General features: G+C 41.5%; 1 protein-coding gene across 1 annotated transcript; it reads left to right on the forward strand.

Moving 5' to 3' along the window:
- The first annotated feature begins 554 nt into the window (after positions 1–554).
- LOC139692467 (cuticle collagen 2-like) lies at positions 555–1736 on the forward strand. Its single transcript, XM_071590683.1, has one exon. It carries the CDS (start codon positions 555–557, stop codon positions 1734–1736), a length of 1182 nt encoding a protein of 393 aa, XP_071446784.1.
- The last annotated feature ends 21887 nt before the right edge of the window (positions 1737–23623 follow it).

The following is a 23623-nucleotide window of genomic DNA, read 5'->3' on the forward strand; positions in this document are numbered from 1 at the left end:
GAACCGAAAACAATATTAATCAACAATTAAACAGCAAATTGCAAGAATGAAAGCACCAACGTTTGGGAATAGGCAAATTTTCTCCTGATAAATAGGAACAACAGGAAAAAAAACTTGATGTGGTTATGGACATGGTTGTAAGCTATTATCTCTTTTGCTTTCCGTAAAGATTAATTTTTAATCCATTAAACTCGAAGACACTTATGTTATTATTTTAATAATGAATTCCAATTAGTACATTTTTGAAAGATTAATAGAATCTGCTTAAGGAGGAATATATTTAGAACACTTGTAAACAATTATTTGCATAATTTGGCTTATAAACTCTGATAATAATTTATTGAATTCGTTGTCAATATTCTCTGATGAAAAAAATATTTGCGTATGAAATTGGGCCGTGCATTTTTACAATGAAAGTGTTTTGCGCATATCTGTATCAATGGTTGTAAATTGGCCCAACATAAAAATAATAGACCTAATTCACACTTTTCCCTCTTTGCAAGAATAGTTTTAAACAGGATACTCCGGAGACACCCAAAGAACGACCGCATGGCATGTGGAAGAAGAAAATGGTGTGGAAGCCAAGGTGGATCAAGGAATGGAAAGAAGCCAAGATTTGGAAGCCCATATGGAAGAAGGTCTATGATCCAGTATGGATCCAGGAGTGGGTGACCATCGCCAAACCCCACCCTAAGAAGAACGGTGCGGACGGCGTAGACCTGACCTCTATGCAGCCGGCCTCCGGAGATTTCGCTTCGGGGGGCGATGCCCAACCGGGACCGGATTATTTGGCTCCGGACTCAGGTGACACATACAAGTACCCCGACAATGGAAACAACGGCTACCACGCTCCTGACTTCAGCCATGGAGGCAACGGAGGTAACGGAGGCAACGGAGGCAACGGAGGTAACGGAGGCAACGGAGGCTACGGAGGCTACGGAGACTACGGAGGCAACGGAGACTACGGAGGCAACGGAGGAAACGGAGGCAACGGAGGCAATGGAGGCTACCTGCCGCCAGACCCGAGTCCTACAGGGAACGGTTACGGGCCTCCGGGACCGACACCAGGGAACGGTTACGGCCCGCCTGAACCGACACCAGGGAACGGTTATGGCCCGCCGGGACCGACCCCAGGGAACGGGTACGGCCCGCCAGGACCGACTCCAGGGAACGGTTACGGTCCACCAGGACCGACACCTGGGAATGGTTACGGCCCCCCTGCACCGACCCCAGGGAATGGTTACGGGCCCCCGGAACCGACTCCAGGGAACGGTTACGGCCCCCCTGCACCGACCCCAGGAAATGCTTACGGGCCCCCGGAACCAACTCCTGGGAACGGTTACGGTCCACCAGGACCGACACCTGGGAATGGTTACGGGCCCCCTTCACCGACCCCAGGGAATGGTTACGGGGCCCCGGAACCGACTCCAGGGAACGGTTACGGGCCGCCGGACTTCAGCAAACCTCATCAGGGCACCGTATACTTGGCGCCGGACTACTCAGCACCTGCGGCTGGACCCGTAAATTCGTACCTGCCCCCTACAAACCCTCCGTCTCCTCCGGGGCCAGGATACGGACCTCCAGCCGGGCCACCGACTCCGGGGAACGGGTACCTCCCGCCACCTGACGGCCATAACAGGAAGTCAGACAGTTCAAAGGAGGCTGAATTTCGCCCTTCTCAGCCATTACCCGACCTCTCTGGATTCCAGCCCGTCGCCGTTCTGGAATCTGCATGACCTCGGGTGAACCTTTTATGAATGTATCGCGCCGATTCGCAGCCCATAGAGAAGAAGTCTCATAAGTCACTTTCTCCTTGATATAATATAGTTTCATACTCATGCATCAGTGGTCATTTGAATTTCACGAGACATGTATCACGAGAGAATCAACTAATTTTTTAATCGTTATTTTTTTGTTGCATCTTGTACATAATAAAACTATTTATTGAAAAACTCTCTTTATTTTTAACGGGAGGCCTCTCGGAATGAACATACGGGGGAAAGCGACTTAATTTGAGCGAAAGAGTGTCCGAACTTTCCACTCACCGCAAGTTTAAGCCATCGAAAAATTAAAATGTTGGAAAGTATAGTTTAAAAGAATATAATGTGCACATTTTAACTGCAGTGAAGATGAAAGCTGAAAGATTAAATGGCAGATGCACACTTGGAGATTGCGAGAATGAATTTTAAACTTGGGAAGTTTTTTTGGTCGCATTTACATCTTAATTTTTTAATTGTTTCTAACAAACGAGGGTTTAATAGAGGAAAATAAGGTTAGAATAGCACGCCACAGAACATTTTGATGTTTTCCTCTCCAATACTGCGCAATGGTAAACTTAGAAGCAAGATGAAGTCCCGAAGGAAACTCCTCCACGAGAAGTGAGATTGCGATCCTATTGCATCTACGGGTTATAAAACTTGAGGGAAATATATCATAAATGTTATTAGTCAAACGGTAGAGGTTTGGTACGACCAGTAGGCACGAAGCGACCGGGTGAAAATATTCATCAAATAGCCAACGGTGAGTGAATCAAACGGCAGAAAGCTCTTCGGCAGAAAACCGCGATCCACCGGCAATCTAGACTGATTGCAGCTGATGCTTGGTAGTCATCGATTTCATAATTAATAAAAGACCGGTGGTATCCAAAATCACTCAAGAATCTAACCGCTTATGACGAGGGAGGACAGGTGTTCTTCCAGCCGGTCGCATCACCTCTCTTGCCGTCGTTTTATAATATTTTTCCGGGACGATTCACGAAAGTTTACTCGCAGATCCATCTCCTTCTTTTCACCACACACATTCTACCCCCTCCCCCCCGCCCAAGTTCTCATTCTCCAAGTTCCCCCCCCCCTTATTCTTTTCATTCCCCGCATCTTTTCATTTTGGCGAGCGCCGCGAAATGAAATCACCGCAGGCGAAAATTCACTCGGTCTTGACCGCCAATTGCGGTTCGGAAAATTTTTTTTTGCTCCGAGAAATAACGGTGACCTTTCGCGAGCGAGGTTGGCAGACGTCAGCTGCCAATCCTCTTAATGATCGGGGAGGGGGGGGATTGAGATGGGGGTTTGAGAGGTTACGAGGAGAGAGAGCAAAAATTAGAGGAAAAACATTGTTTGCAAGAGGCTCTGTCGTCCGCTTAATTCGGACAAAGGAAGAGGGGGGAGGGAAAGGAGGGGACCGCGCCTGGGTACTGGGGGAGGTGGGACGGGATGGACGGATTCGAGAAGCCGGGTCACGCACGTCTCCAGGGACGCACGTTGCCCGTGGAGTTGTGCGATCTCTCCTCCCTGGCAAACCTCTTTCCCCTTCCCCGCTGCGTTTGGCCCCGAAAAGGGGGAGAATGGCAAGTGCGTTGGGCGGACAACGAGCGATGAAAGTAGAAAGTGATCTCTCTCTCTCTCCTTGCCCGCACCGACATGAGGCAGGTGAAGGAATGACAATGACGCGCTGGCTAATTCGTCCCCTTCCTCCAATCCCTCCCTACAATTTAATAATTATGATGATTGGCTAACACTCGGCACGACCCGACATCTTTTGAAAGTGTCCGGAATGCGAATCGTTTAATCGAGGTTGGCTCGGCGTGAGCGACACTTGGCGTACCGGGACAGACATGTTCTTCGTCTCCATGGCGACACTTGAAAGATGCTAAGTCACAGGTTAATGCACAAATACGTCAACTGTTAACCCTTTACATGTGATTTGCATTGACCTGAACCTGAACCCGGATTTCCCGACACCGTTGGGAGCGGTCAGCGACTCAATCAGCAAGGTCATAAGGTTTGCGTTCCGCCCTCGAAACTGCTATAAATGTAACCACAATGATGTTTGATACATGTTCTTGAATCTCTTCTCGGCGTTTAAATAATATTTTTACCCTCACCAGTCTCTACTAGGCTCTTCAATAGTTTTAGGGCTCTCATTTCAGCAGAAGTGATCCACAGATTTTCAAGATCTATTCGATACATAGGGAGCCGTGATGTCAAAGTTTTATTTACGACTCATGTCTTCATATTGTTCGCTCAAGGGTCGCTGTCCTTAGTTATTTTCAAAATATATTATTGAATGGATTTCTGTAAGCATTGATCAAGTTTTCATAGTCCTTAACGTGAACGGGGTGGAACGGGGTGCGTGGAATATTTTTGAACAATCAAGCGTCGTTCAAGAGAGAGCGAAAGATGTCTACCTGCAGGTCATCAGAAAATCGCTACAGTGAAGGATTAAATCAATTTCACCGGAAATTTAACTCCTGGAATAAACACAACTCCATCGATGGATGCCAAAAAGTTTCCACTCGGTCGATGAGAACGGAATACCTAGCGTCAAATTCACTCGATAGAGGACTACTGGTGGTATTGGGCCGAAAGTTTCTCCTTTACGACTTTCCACTATCTCACCAATCTCCCCGACAACGACGCCTTTGCCCAAGGAAAATGCAGTTTTAAGGCCGCATCGCATTTGCATTACACCGTTCTTACGCATGCCCGACGTGATATTGACCCAGATTATAAACCCGAGAGAGAGGGAGAGAAATTCTGAACTGGTCGAGGTGAATTACCTCTCAAGGCCTCACTTGTTCGGTATTCGAATGTACATTTCGAGCATGCGTTTCATCTGTTAATCTTGAGTTTTTTTATTTATCACGGACATTTCAGTGTCCGTCACACGCATGGGGATAGTGGACTGCGCCCTGAATTACACGCATAACTTCCTCACGGAAGAGAAGAGTCAACGTTGCTGTGTTGAAAGCGAATCATCTGACTGACTGCAAGGCATCTCTTGTCGGAACGAGGTAAATTCTGGCATGTGTGCAGAAGGCTGGACATCAACGGAGATCTACATAGAAAACACTCCATGGGACAACCCAAATCGTTCAAGGCGAGGAATCTCATTTCTAAAAATAAACGATCCAGTCGTATAAATGAAAGGAAAGCAATCATGCATGCTATGCGTGCCACGAAACGCACTGTTCCTATCATTTATGATGTTGTATTATTGCTTTTCCACTTTCCTTTCCTCTTGTGTGTCGTCTTTTTCTCCTTTGTTGGGCGAAACAGCTCCCTAATGCCATCTCTTGGCCAAAGAATCAGAGCACTTGGTTATATAAATCCCCGCAGATTTCAGTGTAAATTACGTTTCCTCGATAGCTCAAGTGGTTAGAGCATCGGTCGGGCAAGTCGAAAGATCCGGTGTTGGAGTTCCGGTAAAGAAAAATATTTTTGCCCTTGTGATCTGCTTGATTCCGCCTTCCCCACCTCTCCTGTGTTCGTCCTTTGAATGTTTTCCTATCCCTTTTCCTTATATCTAGTTCCATGTGAATCAATATATGTTATTTTTATATATAGTCATATATATACTACCTTGATCAAAAAGTTCCCGGAATAACCACCGTGTGGCGCTCCCATCGTTCCGATTTGAGTTCTGTTTTTTTTGTTAAATTGGTACATCTGTTGTTGATATTCCCTTTAAATCTTAGTGTCATAACTTGACATTTGCAAAAGTTACGTAGCCAAGAGTACATCTATCTCTGTGTGTGTTGGCGATTTTTTACAATTGCAGAAATGGATTTAAATTTGCAACAACGAACTTGTATTAAATTTTGCGTAAAAAACGGATTTAGTGGCGCACGGACGTTGGAAATGTTGGAAAAGTGTTTCGGCAACGATTCTCTAAAAAAAAGGTCGTTTACCAGTGGCACGAGCGGTTCAGAAGTGGTCGTGAGTCAATCGAAGATGATGAACGCAGTGGCAGACCGTCGACATCGAAAGTCGGTGAAAAAATTGATAAAGTAAAAGAAATGTTGGTCAAAACCGCAAATTAACCATCAGAGAAATAGCGGAGGACTTGAACATTGCCTATGGATCCGCCCAAGACATTGTGGTTAATGATTTGGGTTTCCGTCGTGTAGCAGCAAAGTTGGTGCCAAAAGACCTCAATTTCATGCAAAAAAGAGACCGTGTTGACGTCGCAAAAGACATGATTTGCGAGGCTGAATCCGATCCCACATTCATCAAAAGGATCATTACTGGAGACGAGACGTGGGTTTATGAGTACGACACGCAATCCAGACATCAGGCAAGTGAATGGCGTTCACCAAATGAGCCGAGACCAAAAAAACCACGTCGTTTCCAGTCAAAAAAGAAGGCAATGCTGACGGTTTTCATGGATTACAACGGTGTAGTGCATCATGAATTTTTGCCAGAAGGCCAGACAGTAAACAAAGAGTATTATTTGGGCGTTATGAGACGTTTGCGTGAAGCAATTCGCCGAAAGAGACCAGAAATGTGGGCAGAAAACTCGTGGATTTTGCACCATGATAACGCACCGTCGCACAGTGCTATCATTATTCGTAATTTTTTGACGAAAAATGCAACAAATACCATCCAACAGCCACCGAATTCACCTGATTTGGCTCCCTGTGACTTCTTTCTGTTCAATCGAGTTAAAAAACCATTACGGGGAACGCGTTTTAGCAGCCGAGAGGAAGTAATGGAAAAATCGCAGGAAGCACTGATGGACATACCGAAAACCGAATATAAAAAATGTTTCGAGGATTGGATCAAGCGCTGGCATAAGTGTGTTGCAGTCGATGGGGATTACTTTGAAGGGGACAATATAGATTTAGATGAATAAACTTGTATTTTTAATTTTCTGAATAAATTCCGGGAAATTTTTGATCAAGGTAGTATATATATATATATATATATATTCATATATATATTCATATATATATATATATATGACATGTATGTATATGTATATATGTACATATATGTGTGTGTGTATATATATATACATGTATATATATATTTTTATATATATTCATACATATATATATATAAATATATGTACATATATGTGTGTGTATATATATATATATATATATGTATATATATATATATATATATATATATATATATATATATATATATATATATATACACACACAAACATTAACACAAACTTAAACACATTATAATCAATATTACCTCGATCATTTAAACATTTTTTAATTTCTCTTTCCTTACTTTTAATAGTCGCGTTGGTTTTTAATGCGTAGCGTATAATACGAATTAATGTATAGGCTCATCAATGAAATAACTTTCTTACATTAGGTTACATGTTACCCTAGCAGCGACGCAACCCGTAATCTAAATTATTACTACTATTTCTCTTAATACCTTTGGCTTTTTTTACTTTTTCAAGAAAAACAATAATCTAGTGATCGGTAGATGTAGGAAAAACTTCGACGAGGTGAAGAACTGGGTTCCGTGCACTTGGTGCGGCTCCCGGCACCAATGCATGCTCGCGTGATTACTTGGGCATCAGTCGCGAGGTGAGTCCACCTAGGTGTGGAATTTCGTAGCGTTTTTCCACTCCAATCTTGTTTTGCGGGAGATGAGGGCGTGACTGTCTCGATCTGGATATTCCAGGTTGTTCGTGAAAGGCGGTGGAAAGCTCAGGACTTGGTGCAAGGACGGAGCGTGATGGAAATGCGTGAATATGTGGACTTACACTCTCCGGTCGTGGTCCCTGAGAGATGGGAAGCATCACGCCACGCTCTCAGTCCAGTCCCACTTTTCTCTCATTTTCCGAACGGACTCAATCTAAAAACCTAAGGAACCAATTTCCGTCCACCCATGACGAATTTGCGATGGTCCGAAGAACAGTAGATTTTTTTCCCTAAAAACCACCAGCCCTCTTTCTAAAATATCGTTTTTTGTAAATATTATCCCTTCCACTGGCCACTTTTCAGAATAGTTTGGCCCATTTTATCTATATGGAACGCCTCCACAAATGCGAATCTAGTTTCTGTCATGTTTTCTCCGTCATTTGTACATCGGGGTAGGGCATTCTATTCTCGAATTGTGTAGTGGAACGTCCAATTTTGACCATTCCTTTAGAAATAATGATGGAGGCATAAAGTCAATCTATCCTCTTGAATCTCAACATTCTATTCTCTGAATATTCTTTCATCTATACCTACACAAAACCTTACAAGCCTAACCGCAAAGGCGCGTGCATCAGCAGTTTAACCATTAATAAGCAAATGAATCGGTTCCATAAAGTTACGCCAGAAACCATTAATTATATTAATAAGCACTTGAGGTAAATGTGAATATGTATTGGCACAGAGACATTCGTGCAATGAAACACACGCATGCTAATCTACGAGTACATCATGCCTGATAGCATGTACATCATGCCATGATATTTGTTTTACAGTAAAGATTTAAATATTTTTGTTTGAATTGAAAATGTAAGGGTGCTAAGGCGTTGATTTTTTTATTATTATGTATAGTACGTGGAAAGGAGAAGTTAAATCTGTCAGTCCTGGTGTCTATCTTTCTTATTTTATCCTAGTTGTTCAATCAGCCAACATAATGTGGGGCTACGGTTATTCCCTCAGTGCCAGAAGCAAGCTCTAGCACTATGTATATTTATAATAGTCCTAGATTTGCCTTCTTGTTGGTTAAGTATGTCATTCAAATAGATCCTTCATGCTAATCTTGTGGTTACTCCCGTCACAGGAATGGCTATTGGTAAATTCCTAGTGGCTCTCAGCTCCTGAAAACCCAGAATAGGTTCATCGGATTCCCCGGCCTCTAGGATCTCCAGTCATATCTTTGCATAGTCGTTGTTCATGCCCAGCTTTTGCCGCTGAGATACGGATAACTTCTATAAAGATCGGTTTGGCTACTGTAGGCGGGTATTTTAATGAGAGAGAAAACAATACATACATTGCTTTTGATCGATACAGGTCGAAACGACGGCTACATGTAACATCGGTACATACCCCTCACACCGTTCCCTTTTGGTGTAGACGAAGCTGAACAAAAGTCAGCAAATATAAAATATTTTTCAGAAAAATTGGTCCATTTCACCGATCTATTACACACTGTCTTGTTCTTACATTTTTATTTCGCCATTCATTGAAATGTTTTCTACATTACAGGTATATCCCTATCATGATGGTTTTAATAATTTAGGTAGCGATGATAATACTTATTAACACATTTCTTAACGATAATAGTTGTTGTTAAAGCATGATTTCCTGAACTGTATGTTTGAATTTTTAAAGGTCAACGGTAACTTACTAAAAGAGGTTGCATGAATGAGACGATTATTAAAAATACATATGAGGATGCCCAAAAATATAAGTATCATAAACTTGTTAAACATAATGGCTCAATCATGCAGGTAATATCTCCAAGGATAAATAATTGAGGGCAACCGTTCATCAAATTTAACATATCAACTCTCCTCTTATGATTCGTAAGAGAGATCAAAAGAAATACTCGGTAGGTGGGCGACTTTTTATTCGTTGGAAAGTCCCTCAATAACGGTTCAAGTGACAGTGCGGGGGATTGGGATCAGTATTATCAATATTAATGTTCTAATCGTGATACGTATTGAAGAGACCCAAGGAATATCCACTTGTTCACTTACTGGAGACACACCTCAAACAACACTTAACACGGTAAACCGCAATAAGAAAAGATAGTAACAATTTTCCACTGGATAAGTCCAATAGCACGACCTGGTTTCGATGAATAACATCATCTTCAGGTGACAAAATGAATTAGAGTATCGTCTTATAAACATTTTTGCATCTCGGGAAACCGTGCCTTAAATTTAAAAGTTTTGTACCAAAAGTAGTAAAACTGAGTTGATAAAAAAAGTATTTCCAACATTGATACATTCACTCAAAATTCTTCGAAGTAGCGCCCTTGTGCGTCCACAAACTGCCGCCAGCGGGTTTTTCACAGCACATACGCATCCTGGAAGGCGGGGCCCGGAATGTTGCTGAGCTCCCCCGTCACGGCCTGTTGTAACGCTTCCACCGAGCCGTGCTGATGTCCTTTCAGCACGAATTTGAAGCGGGAGAAGGGGAAAAGATTTGGCGTTGCTTTGTCTAAAAAATTTTGATCCTCACTCACATTGTCGAGAAAATTTTGTGCAAGTTTCCTTTTGTTCGTCCGAGAGCATTCGCAACACCAACTTCGCACACACCTTTCTCATGTCCATGTTTCCGGTCGCAATTCTATACACATCACTTTTAGGGATGCCAAGTTCATCAGAATCCATGCGAACACTTAATCTTCGGTACCTGTCCAAAAAAGCCTACACTATTGCGAGATTTTTGTCACTTTTTGAGGCCAAAGGGTGTCCTGAATATTCGGCGTCTGCAAAACCTTCTCCATCTTCCCGAAACAACTTGTGACACTCAAAAACACGTGATCTACCCATGGCGTTACCACCATAAGCTGCATTGAGCATACCATGAGTTTTATTCCCGGATTTTCCCAGTTTCAAGTAAAATTTGATCGCATAGCGCTGTTCCGATAACCTGTTCATGACGGAGCCTAGCGAGGTCACGTTATAGAGGTTTCGCAAACGAAGGTTTCCCACACCGAAAAGGCTGGAAGCCAACAGCCACTGGCCTCCAGGCTTTCCTGAGACCCAGCTGGAGATACAGTCGTCCATTCGTCTATTCGGGAAACAATGTCTTACTACTTTTGGAACAGCCCTTATAATCATTCTCCAAACCTACAGACTGACTTCCTGCATTTCTTCATTCCCTACAGCATGTCAAACACTCCTCCCTCCACCTCGCACACCCAACACATTTCACTCTACAAGCCTTTAATATCTGACATTTAGTATGCCTGGCATCCACTTTTTCCTGTCTTCTTTGAATTACATCCAACAAGCCCTTCTATTTTTCTACAATATCTAGAAGTCTTCATTTATTTTACTTCCGGACAATATTTTCCCTTTTACCACAGCCCCTTCTCAAAAGTATTATTATACTCTGCGCTCCAAATGCCCTTGCTACAACAATCGACTTTCCGAACTGTGCATTGCTAGTTCAACATCCAAATTTTCGCTAATATTTTCTTAGAATCCATGCCATCTGCTCTATCCTCTCAATAAGAACTGTTTGACATGATGTAAATAATCTTTAAGCGTCCACACTACACGCACATTAGGCATCTTCGTCTAAAACACTTCCGACATAACAAAATGTTCTACCTACTCTAATTTACAGGTACACATGCCCTACTTATACATATTCAGAACTCTCCTTTCCTATGCGGAAAAGAGTTTAAAAATGGCTACAAGTAAATCATGAATTCAACAAAAAATACAAATGAACTAGAGAGTACAGCGCAGCAGTCCTTTATGGATAATAAATGCAGGATTAGCTGAAGCGCTTCAATATCACTGCGCCAACGCTCGCTTTGGCTGTACTATCGAACAATTCAGATTAAAATAAACTATTTAAATTTGAAGGATGTGCTTAAGATTCACATTTAACAAACACAAAGGCATCTCCGGAATGAAACGGGAGGGTGAAGTGCAAATGATGAGGTGGAGAGAAATGAAAGCTTAGCGTGGGGTATTTCGAATTTAATTTTCATTAAAGAGACACAATTCAATGTGAAGGGAAAACAAAACATAGGAGAGACCTTACTGAATGCATTTGAATGAAAAAAATTAAAGCATTTCCAGCGTGAGAAATTACTCGGACAATGTCCCCGCAAATGAGCGATGGCAACAATAGGATTTTCCTCATAATAGGATAACAAAGAAAAAAAAACTCGCCCGCCTGAAATCTTGTTGTTGTCTCTATTTAACACAGGAAACATGCTAATTAGTAATTAAATCAGAAAGCGTAAATTTATAAAATGCAAAAGTACGAATTATTAGATGAAATCAGATAAAAAATTAATGCAACGGAGTTCTGTAATAAGACCAAGCGTTTCACGGTTATACGAGGGTCATCCGGAAAGTAGTACCCGTTCGTGAATTAAAGACACAAAAGTAAATATTAACAAACATAAAAAATTTTATTTGAAAGAGGATACTTTAAACTACTTCTCAACATAATCTCCAAGCAAATTAAGGCATTTGTCATAACGTGTGACAAGTTTCTGTATTCCTGCTGCATAGTCCTTCGCCGCCAGCTCATTGAGATACGCGAGGGACCCATCTTGCACAAATTTTTGCATAATGCAGATGGTGTTTAACAATTTCATGAACAATTGTTCGAGAAACATTGGGAAAATGCTCACAGATGTCATCAATTGTGACGCGCCGATCGTTCCTCACGAATTCGTCAACTGAGCTCACCAGTTGGTCTGTAATGACAGACGGTCTCTCCGAACGCTCATCGTCGTGTGTGTTCCCCCTCCCCATGTTGAAGTTGCGACACCACCGCCGAACAGACGACTCGTCCATTACATTGTCTCCATACACCTCCTTTAATTGGCGATGAATATCACATGGGCGAACGTTTCTTGCATTGAGGAATTTAATCACTGCCCTCACTTCACAACTGGCGGCGTTCTCAATTTTTTTAAACATTGTAAACAATCACAGAAACAACACAGGCAATGCTAGCGTCACGCAACTTGGCTCAGAGAAGGCAGACAAGCCACTGAAGCTATCTGACCTCGTCCAGCGGCTACTCGCGTCGTCAGCACTTCATGCGGCACGAACGGGTACTACTTTCCGGATGACCCTCGTACTATGGGTTTCGCTCATGGACTGAGCGTACATTTGCGAAATTCACCTATCACGGTGGTTACCAAGATTTTAGTCACAACTATATGGACAGCGTTGGAAAAACTAGGATAGTTTTAATGAAACAAAATCCTATTTCAATTCATGACCTATAATTGTTACGCAAGATTGATGAATACTTCTAGAGCAGTTTCCTTTAATTTTCTTTTTTAAATGAGCGATTAATGGTCTTGCTATGTGTGGTAATTTAATTATATCATTAAAAACAAATGAACAACTCAAAGTGAATTCCTCAAAAATATATAAACACAATTCCTTGAATACTTTATCCAAGTAATTATCATTTCTAAAAATTTGGTTCCTTAAAACACCACCTCGGAGAGAGACAATACTATTGGCGGCAAGTTATTTTTATTTAAGAATTACGTTGCAATTAGGCAATCATCCTGGTAGCAACGGTAAAGTTTGGTCAATGATCACTCTTACAACGAAAAATACATACATACACGAACTAGAAAAACAGATAGGGGACAAAATATTCTTACATACATGGACATTTCCACATCACATGCAAACAAACTTCCACATCACATACAAAATGCCGTCCACATCACATACAAACAATATTTTAATCACTACAATGAAGTTTATCACCCAGTGGCTACTTTACATTTATTCTTAAAACTCCTAAAATTGGATGGAAAGGGCTCAAACAAACCTCCAGGCAGCTGGTTCCAATCAATAATAGTTCTATTTTAAAAATAGTATTTTTTCTTATTTGTTTTTTGCGTCCTTATTTTTATTTTGAAACTATGGTCGTTTTTTCCCTTAAAGTTAGGCTTTTCTATCCCTTGCCATAAATCTTCCCACGCTTCGTCATTTTTAATAATTCTATACATCGCGCCTAACCTACTCCTTTTTCTTCTATTTTTCAAACTCTACCATTTCAGTGTATCCAACATTTCAGTGATACTATCTATTATTTTGTACCTTCCGAGTACATATATTGCCTTTCTTTGAACTTTTTCTATCTTTTTAATGTCTCACCTCACATGGATTCCATACTATGGACGAGGTAATAATAAAGGCCTAAGCAAAAAACATATGTGGACCCCACCTACAATATAGCGCATGGCCATGATAACTAATTTCGACGTAATGATTATAAATGCTGAACTTATTTAAGTCGAAGAATTCCTAGTGCTTCCATTCACTGCCTTAAATAATACAGGTTTCATAGTCAGATCAAACTCCTGGAAGAAGTAGCTAGCTTAAATATTCATTAATATTCCTCAAGCGAATCTTTGGGTTGGAAGCTTGAAACGCTTCCCTATTCAATAGCACTTTCAAATAAATTAGTAACACTGTTACTTCTCCAGATTACGTGACTTTCATCTCAAAAATAGAGAAAATGAAATCTTAGTAATGGAGCTACAAGCAAGTTCTACGCCCATTCTATGACCGTTGTGGCGGAACCATTAAAGCAGCAAATATGAAATAAAAAAAATAATGGGTAAAAAATAACATTTCTAGTATTTATTTGCGATCAAATTGCGTAGTTGCAGGGCGTAATATGGTGGAATTCGAACATAGCAATGGACAAATGATAACACTTAACCGCTATATGTTGATATATTTTTGCTGTACTACATAGTCTTAAGATCAAGAACACCCAAAGATGACGTAGTACATCGCAACTGGTCATGTATTAGATCAATATCTATAGGAAAGTGGTTTCAATTTTTCATTATTTTTTGCAATGACCATTCGTTTTCCTAAGTGCAAATCTGGCAATAACGTTATTACTGATCCCATCTATAACTGACAGCTAAGAGCTGAGAAGAGTTGAGTGAGTGTATACTATGTAAGAGGGCGTGCAGCATAAGAAATCATGTGAAGAAAAGTAACAGTCTCGATTGATCACGAAATCTCGAGGAGTTGTTCAGGAATATTGAACGCAAAACATTTCGACACTTGGGTTTTAGAATCGGGCCTCTTTTGCTCAACGCTTGAATGGGGTTCATTATCTCGGGTTGACCCAGCCGGACCCGGACACATCCATGACACATATCGACCACCAGTCATTGGGGCGAGAGGTTTCCAGTGCCAAGCTGCCACAATGAAACCAAACATTGGTTTAATTCCTTCTCTCCAATCAGAGTCGTCGAGGATTCGAGCTCCGGGACGAGGGCATTGGTTTTTGTCGAGCGAGTGTATAGGCTCTCTCTCCAGTTTTGATACGAACAACGTATTTGGCTCCCGGGCAAATCTATGAGCTCTCAGCAGGAAATGGGGGTGAATCATCAAAGATATATGCCAAATAAATAATTAATTAGGTATTACTAATTTCCAAAGATAAAGTTATAATGCCCTCAGACAATTAAAACGTGAAATCATGAATTAGATAATATGTGTTCCGTGCTCAAACCTGTTATTTGACAATCACTTCCTCGATTATTTTATCTGACTTTAAGTCGAAACAAAACTAGGATTTAATTAGTCCTAAAAGCCCACCAGAGCGCTTATCAAAACTCTATAATTACTCAAACACTATTCTATTGTGTAGAAAGACAGAAATAGAATTTTTAGTCTTATATTTGTTTCCAATCCGTAGTTTCTCCAAACCATTAGTTTTCGTCTTTCCGTTATGATATTAGAGATGTTTCTCCGTTAGTAAAAACTTCAATTTATTTGGTGCCAGTTTTTCTTAGTAGACCATGGCAACAATACCAAAATCCATAGTGTTCCACGTAAAACTGTAGACGTGTTTAAGAGACACAATTTTCTATGTTGCGTAAATTCCTCTCGGGTCCTCCACCGGGTTATATCGTCCATATCGGCCGACGTTTCGATGTCCGACTCGGTCATCGTCTTCTTCTTCATCGTCGGCTTCTGAATGCCGTTTGCCTCTTTTTTTCCCGTATAATATGGTTTTACCCAATCAGGTGGGACGGCGCCTTGATACGGACCAATCAAATGACACATGAAGTCGGGCATCGAAACGTCGGCCGATATGGACGATATAACCCGGAGGAGGACCCGAGAGGAATTTACGCAGCTGATACGCCGGGAAAACACCAAATTTTTAATTTTCTATGTTGATCGGTGATGTCTCTAGAATTGATTTTCGGTAATTACACTTCAACGAATTATCATTGGAACGAAATCCTAGGTAAATAATTCATGGAATATGATATAACAAATATCCGATGTTGGTACCTCATTCTGCAGTCGATGAATAGAGAACTACGCTTGGGTAAAAGACTTAACATGGGAAGGATTGGGGAGCTGCCCCTGGGAGGGAATGGAAAAGAAAAATAATAAGGCTGCAATCAACAAACTTGGGAATCAACATCTTCAGAAAGAATAAAACTTTCAAAATGGATTGGATAACTTAGTTGAGTAGGTGGTTCCGTTGCCCATACCCACCCAAGCTGTGTGATTTTTCGAGTACCAGATCTTCCTGATTAAATTCAGCCGGCACATTGAAGGAAAGTGACCTCCGTACCCTGATGAGTGAATTTTATACATCGAACAGTTTGGTAGATTAAAAGCAGCCAAAATTAATACAGCAGAAGCAGATACATTAACGACGAGACAGAATTTTGATATTGAATGCATTATGGTGAAGAAGATTAATAATGCTTCACAAAAATAAATGATTTATTTTTTTAAACTAATTTTTTGTATAATTAATAAACGCCCGGGGAAGCTATGTGTTATGAGGTGAATTTATTACTTCACATTCCTCTTCAAAAGAACGCACTTCGGTCTGAAGTTCAGTTACATATTTATACGAGATTGTGGAGGCAAATTTTCCTTACTTACGGTAACTTACTCGTAACATTAGTATATGGGATTCTCATGAAGTTGGATTAATTGTCGAATTGGACCGTGTGCAGCGTAGAGGAGCTAGATTTGTAGAACGTTGTTATGATAAACCTAGTAGCGTATCCAATCGTTTAGAGGAGCTAGGCTGGGAATCACTCACGGAGCGAAGGTTAAATTACAGATTAAATCTCTTGCATAAATTGGAAGGGCGTCTCTTTAGCAAGGATGTTGAAAATGTATTAAAACCCCCATCGTACTACGGTAGGAGAGATCATGTCAAAATAATTAGAGAGATGTAGTATAGAACAGATGGATTTAAGAAGTAATTTTTTCCACGAATGATAAGGGACCAGAATAACACTGTCCGACCGCAGTAGTGGCAAAAATATTCGGCTAAAATTAGTCTGGTATGTATTCACCTCCTTCCACACATCCTAGCGGTGACTTGCAAGGTGCTAAAAATATTGAAATATATGACATAAAATTTCCACTGCATTGTTCTATAAGTCCTTGGGCGCACCTCAGGGCTTAGTACGAGATGTGCCCTGAACCAAACTAACCAATCACCCTTTGAGTCAATCATTGATTTAAGAACTAGATACATTGATCGATTATATTCTAACGAAGGAATCTTTTTTTGATTTGATAGTTTGCACTAAGAAATGCTAGAGGAGCATAGTAATTAGAATAGGACGCAAAAAAAGGCTATGTGTGGGAAGAAACAAACACTGATAAGTAGTACCGACATGGGGAAGCGATTCGTTAAGATTTAAAGCATATCGTATATGTATATGAAGTCTACCTTTCTACTGATGCGAGACACGGGACGATAGAAGCAGCAGAGAAAAGAAGATTGGAGGCGATGGAAATGTGTTGCCCTTGAATAATTACGAAAATGAAATGGATAGGCATAGTGACATATGTGGCAAATGCTTCGACGATAATAAAATCAATTACCCTGTAAAATTTGAGCCTTAAGTGATTTGAGTGAGACTTTTAAGTTTCGACAACTAGCGTAATTTTCAATGTCAACGTTATCAGGCACTGAAAATGGAAAAAGTTGTCGAAGCCATGGTCGATTAATGTACAAAACATGAGCATGAAAACGTACAGTGTTGCTTATGCTGTCATCGTACATATTAATTTACACCAAGTGATGCCTGACTTAGTATCCTCACAACTACTCCGAAGATTTTTTGGGGAGAGTTAATTATAGAGGGTAGTCACAAGAAGAAGAGGGAAACTGAATGGACTAGGACTGAATCGCGGTAGTTTACAGAAGACAAAGTTTATTGATGGAAGCACGGAGGGGAAGAATCACAGAGGAAGATCTAGGTTGAAATACGACAGACATTGATGAAAATTGTACGTGCATGTAGCCACGAGTGAGGGACAAAAATGGTTGGAAACGCCACAGTTCGGATAGCTACAACAAACCAATCATCGGTTTGATAACCCTTGATGATGACCGAACCAAGTGTACGCTGTAACTCATGAAACACTTCCAAACTTCGAGAGACTCTTCGTTCCCTTGGCGCCGGAGTTCCCGGCAGTGACCCCCTTCCCTCCCATCCCCCCCGGATCATCCCGATCTGCTCCATCAACGCCGAAACCTCCGCTCTCGCCCTCGGACCGTGGTGTGGGGGGGGGCAGGCGAAGGAAGAGCAGGGCACTGTGGGGGAGAGATGACCTCTAGGAGTGTGTGGAATGTGGGTCAGTGGAAGGGAGCGGGTGGGGGGATGGGAGTGACCGTCCCTCCCACGCCGGAGCGGGGGGATGGGGCGGAGGAGCGGGGGAAGGAGAGGAGCAAGGCCAAGGATCTGGCTGTGGCGAGAGAGGGAGTGGAGTGGGGGTGCGGTGGGTGCAACGCGCGCGCGCGCGTGTTATAAGCATCACCTGGCTGTGCACCAAAGGGGTACGTGATAAGGAGAACCAGAGTCGAGTGCGCAGCCAGTGGGGGAAGGGGAACGGATTTCAAAGAGGTTTAACGCGACCAAAGTCGGCTCCGTCTCAACAAGCAGTTTTTTAAATTATAAGTCGGTATACGAATGGCACGAATGCCGTTTCAATTGCTTTCACTTTGCCGCAAGATATTTCATTGTCTATGCCAGAGTACAACGTTCAGTATTCATTCTTCCATTGCAAGCCCACACACAGACACACAAGGTTCCGAAGTTCACCTATGCAAGCTTTTTATAACATGCCGAAGGAGGGGACGGGATATCGATTTCATTCTGATTGTTTTCCTTTTCCCATCGTTGCCAAAAAATCAAGAATATTAGTGTTTTTGATATTTGATATTTTAGTACCCTGCACGCCACCACTAGGGTGTGTGGAGGGATGTGAATACACACCAGACTATTTTGACCCGAATACGACCCTACCGCGGTCTGAAAATTTTATTATGATCCCCTATCGTTCGTGGAAAAAATGACATCTTAAATCCATGTATTCTACACTTAATCTCTCTAATTGTTTTGACATAATCTCTCCTACCAGAGTACAATGGGGGTAATAATAAATTTTCAACATCAATGCTAAAGAGACATCCTTCCAATTTATCCAAGAGATTTTTCGGTAATTTGAACTGCGCTCCGTGAGTGATTCCCAGCCTAGCTGCTCTTAAAATACTTAGCACGGTCGGATTATGTTATCCTGATCCCTTATCGTTCGTGATAAAATTGGCATCTTAAATCTATCCATTCTACACTTAATCTCTCTAACTATATTTACATGATCTCTCTCACTGCATTACGATTGGGTTAATAAAATATTTTTAACATCATCTCTGAAGAGATATCCTTCCAATTACTGTAAGAGATAAAATCTGTCATTAACCCATCACTCTGCGAGTGATTCCCAACCTAGATCCACTAATAATTTTGATACATTCCTCAGTTTATCAAGGAAACATTTTATAAAAAATCTAATGATAAAGTGAGGTAAAACCAGAGACAAAGAAATTAACCTCTATAAGCAGCAGTTGTTACTCATTTGGATATGGTAATTACAATTCTTGATGCGAATGTAAAACTTTAAGGCAAAATCATCCTTTAATCATTATGACAAGATTTATGCACTTCATTACATTGAAAAAAACAATTGATGGTGATGTAGCAAATAAAAGTCATCCCAACAAAAGCCATTCCACCAGCAAATAAAAGCCATCCCACCAAAAGCCATCCCAACAGCCAAAACAACCTCTACTGTAAGATTCAGTACCTTAAAATGATCTATGAAATGTAGAGATAGATTGAATGTGTCATCATCATCAGTATTTAAGTCCAAGGATTGGTTTACTGCAGCCCACCATTCTACTCTATTTAATGTCAATGCCCTCAATCCTTGATACCATCTCTGTTTTACGTCCTTCTTAATTTGTCCTTTGTATATATCTCTTGGTCTTCTTCGTGGAATCTTCCCTTCTATTTTTCCTTCTATTATATTCCTAATAAGTCCATTGTGCCTCAATGTGTATCCAATTCATCTATTTCTTCTTTGCCGTAGAGTTCTCCATATGGTCCTATCTTCTTCTGTTCTTCTATATGCTTCCTCGTTCCTTACTTTGCCTGTCCATTTAATCTTCACCATTCTCCTCCAGCATCATTTTTTAAAGGCTTCTATTCTTCGCTGGTCCACTTTTCCAATGTTCCAAGTCTCGGAACCGTTGAGCGTCATGCTCCACACAAGTCTTGACGAATTGCTTCCTTGTTTTCAGTCTTAGGATTGAATGTTTACACTCGTAAATTGCATTAAACTGTGAAATGGTTCTATACTTTGAGCTAGTGCCCCTTCCAATTTTGTAAACATGTTACATACAAAGGAGGTGTGCTAGTCCAGTGGGTAGAGTGCTGGCTACTAACCAGGATACCCGAGTTTGATTGTGGGTGGTGACTCTTGACACTACCCTTGGGAAACCACAGGTCACACAAAGGAATGAAGTAACCCCCTTAACTAGAACCCTCTCAGAACTAGGAAAGACATCACCTCATGGCTACATAAATCATAGTAAATATTTGTTTTACTTTATTAAAAAGAAATCTTGAAATGATTGTAGATGTTTAAAGGCAATGATCTTGATTGGTCTTGAAAAGAATCAAAAATGAGTTATCAGAATATCCCAACAGTTGAAAACAATTATATTGTTGAAGGTCCGTGCAATTTTTTGTAAATGATTACTGATAAGAATCTCTCTCCGTGGACTACAATATTGATGACAGTGGAAGGGCTTGTACGCTGTGTTAACCTCTAGAGCTGTGATAGAGAGAGCAATGGTAATTGATCCTGGTAGGGTCACCTTTGCCAGATAGGTTGAAGGATGGGAGCCAGACGAAAGGTAGTCCACGCAGCGTCTGTCCCTCAGCGAGGCGGCTGTAAAGGCGTCTGACGCCAGTGGGGGCGGCCTTTGAGTGATGGTGTCACGTTAAAAACACTATTGACGAAGGCAATAGGTTGTAACCTCAACAACTTACCTAGAATTGCATGATGGAAAATATTGGAGAAAAATACTCCCCAATCGACCGAGTTGTACCTGGCAGCAGGGGAGGCAAGTCATCCTCGTGGGCTGTCATCCCACGAAATCCTTGTAAAGTGAAACAGACAGCAATGATGTCGAGGAATAAATTAATTAGGATAGGGATTTGAAATGTTGGGACGATGCAACGATGGGCAGGTCAATTAGAGAATGTGAAGCAAAAGATGAAGAGAGGAAATATGCATCGATATTTTAGGTCTGTGTGAGGTGAGATGAAGGGATAGCGGGGATTACTTGAGTGCTAGTTATAGAGTAATATACAATGGAGGGGACGAGAGTCAGTGAGGGGTAGCTATAATACAAGAAGTATAATATAAAAAGTGTCCTCAGAGTTACGGATATCACAGTAAACTACTGCATCGTCGGTAATAAATAAAAGTGATCCGATGACACTCCCTGTCTGGGGTGCACCTGAAGTAACTTCCACTGCGTTTGAACTTACTCCACCCATTAATACTCTTTTTAACCGACCATTCAAAAAGTCTTTAATCCATCCCAGATATGCCATGTGCCTGTAGCTTTGTGAGAGGTTTACTATGAGGCACTCTATAGAAGGCTTTCTTAATCTCGAAGTGTTTGATGAAGAAGGAAGCCTAAAGAATACCAGAGGAGGGGAAAATAAACAACCATACGATCATATTTCGACGAAAATAATGAAATTAAAAAAAAATATGTTTCCGATATTTGAACCGAGTTCTTCGGTCATTGATAAACAATAGTGCTCTTGAAAGGGCGATTGAAAATTAGACAATTCTTAGCTGAAGATATGTTGAATTCTATGCTGAAGGTACAAATGAGTTCTTAAATCTAGCGACATTCACGGTGAGGTGGAGCTTGATTTTAATCCTTCCGCCGTCTCAAGTGCAGTGATTCGATTGGAGAAGAGCGGACGTGAGAAGGTGGTCGCTCACAGTCCGACAAATGCTTTACCCGGCCTGCTGTTTCGCGTGTTTCGGAAGCCCGTAGACTCCTTTGTCATTTCCGACGTTACGTAAGCCGTTACTTCGCGCCACATTGTGAGTTCGGCTCCCTATCTTATGCAGACGATCTAACAGCCGTGGATACTTTAAGTAGGTGAGACCACATTCTGTATACGCACAGAGCGCAAAATATATAACTGATGTTCAAACAGCAGGAACATTATCAATCAATTACCTAATCCATAGGCATATATATAATTTATATACCTTACATATTCATGGCTAGAAATCCATCAGCGCAAATCTACGTATTTAATGTATACGTGTAGTACACAGTGCTAGATCATTGATAAAATGTAATTAACACAACCTTCGAATACCATTTAGGTGATTGGAAATAAATCTTATCAGACACCTCAAGCAGATATGTAAAGAAAAAACTGCCAAAAACTTTAATACGGAGTGTCGTTCTGTATTGATCGGAAAAGTCGCTAGTCGCTGAGGCAAGAGGATTAACGTAGATTGGAGGCTTTTGACCTGTGTATTGGAGAGGAAAGGAGAAAATAAACTGGATGGCAATGGAAGCAAAAGGTTTGAAGAGAAAAGAGATGGCAGATGGGAGAACTTCCAAGATGAAAGGACGAGTGGATAAAGGAGGCGGCTGAAGACGGCAATAGAGGGGAGAACGCTGTAAAAGCGAGGTGGAGGTAGAATTAGTATTTTGGATGAAATTAAGGGGGAAGGAAAGTGTGCAGAAGTAAAGGATGAGTAATTTCAATATTACTCATCTTTTAATATAAGTTTAATGTCCTAATAGTATTAAAAACAAGGATGTTTTGTCTCACATTAATGAGGGATTAGGAATAGAATAATTTGTAATATTAAGGCCCATTAAAAACCTAATCCAAGCCGGGAGACTGCTACTTGATGATAACCTGCAAAATATTTATCCGTCTTTCAATTTTCGTTGTCTATCCTTTATCTAATTATACTCTGAAGAAAACATGCCTTGTTATACGTGATAATAACGCTTATATACACGTGATACAACGCCGAGAGCGCATATACACTGTATATAGAGGGTCCGCACAATAAGTATCGGGACTGGTTCGCTATAGCTTCAACGGAGCGGTGGTTGGGGGTCCGAGCGGTCGGCTCGGTGGAGGGGTCCCCCACCACTCAGGCACACATTAGTTCAGTCGCCCCTGGGCATGCGTTGCGACATGAAGTGGATTTTTGTGACGTGAGATTGTTTGTGGTGTCGTCGCGCCAGCATGGAGCGCACCGTCGAGCAACGCTACGCTGTTTAGTTTTGCGTTCAACTCGGGAAATCCGCGTCGGAGATCCTTGAACTAATTAAACAGGCTTATGGGGATGATGCCTTAAGCCGTACTAGAGTTTTTGAGAGGAAAAAGTTGTTTGAGGAAGGCCGGGAGCTCGTCGAAGACGAGTACCGCGTCGGACGTCCGACGACCGCTCGAAACGATACTCAGGTGGCCAAAGTGAAAAATGTTTTCGACTCTGACTGGCGTTTAACCATCGCCCTTGCTAGTGAGGAGACCGGCCCTTCAGTCAGAACTGTCCACACCATTGTAACAGAGGATCTTGCGATGAGGAAAGTGTGCGCGAAGCTGGTGCCGAAAGTCTTGAGCGAGGAACAAAAACTGTCGCGGTTGAAAATTTGGCAAGAAAAATTTGGACTGCGTCCAGGAAGATGAAGATTTTCTCGACAACTTTATAACCTCAAAGGATAGCTCAAAAGGAGCTCAAATGATACCGGTTCGACTCCATCGAGGCGGTTCAAGCGGCG

Source organism: Hetaerina americana, unplaced genomic scaffold (assembly GCF_022747635.1).
Source record: "Hetaerina americana unplaced genomic scaffold, ioHetAmer1.1.p SCAF_4, whole genome shotgun sequence".
Lineage (NCBI taxonomy): Eukaryota > Metazoa > Arthropoda > Insecta > Odonata > Calopterygidae > Hetaerina > Hetaerina americana.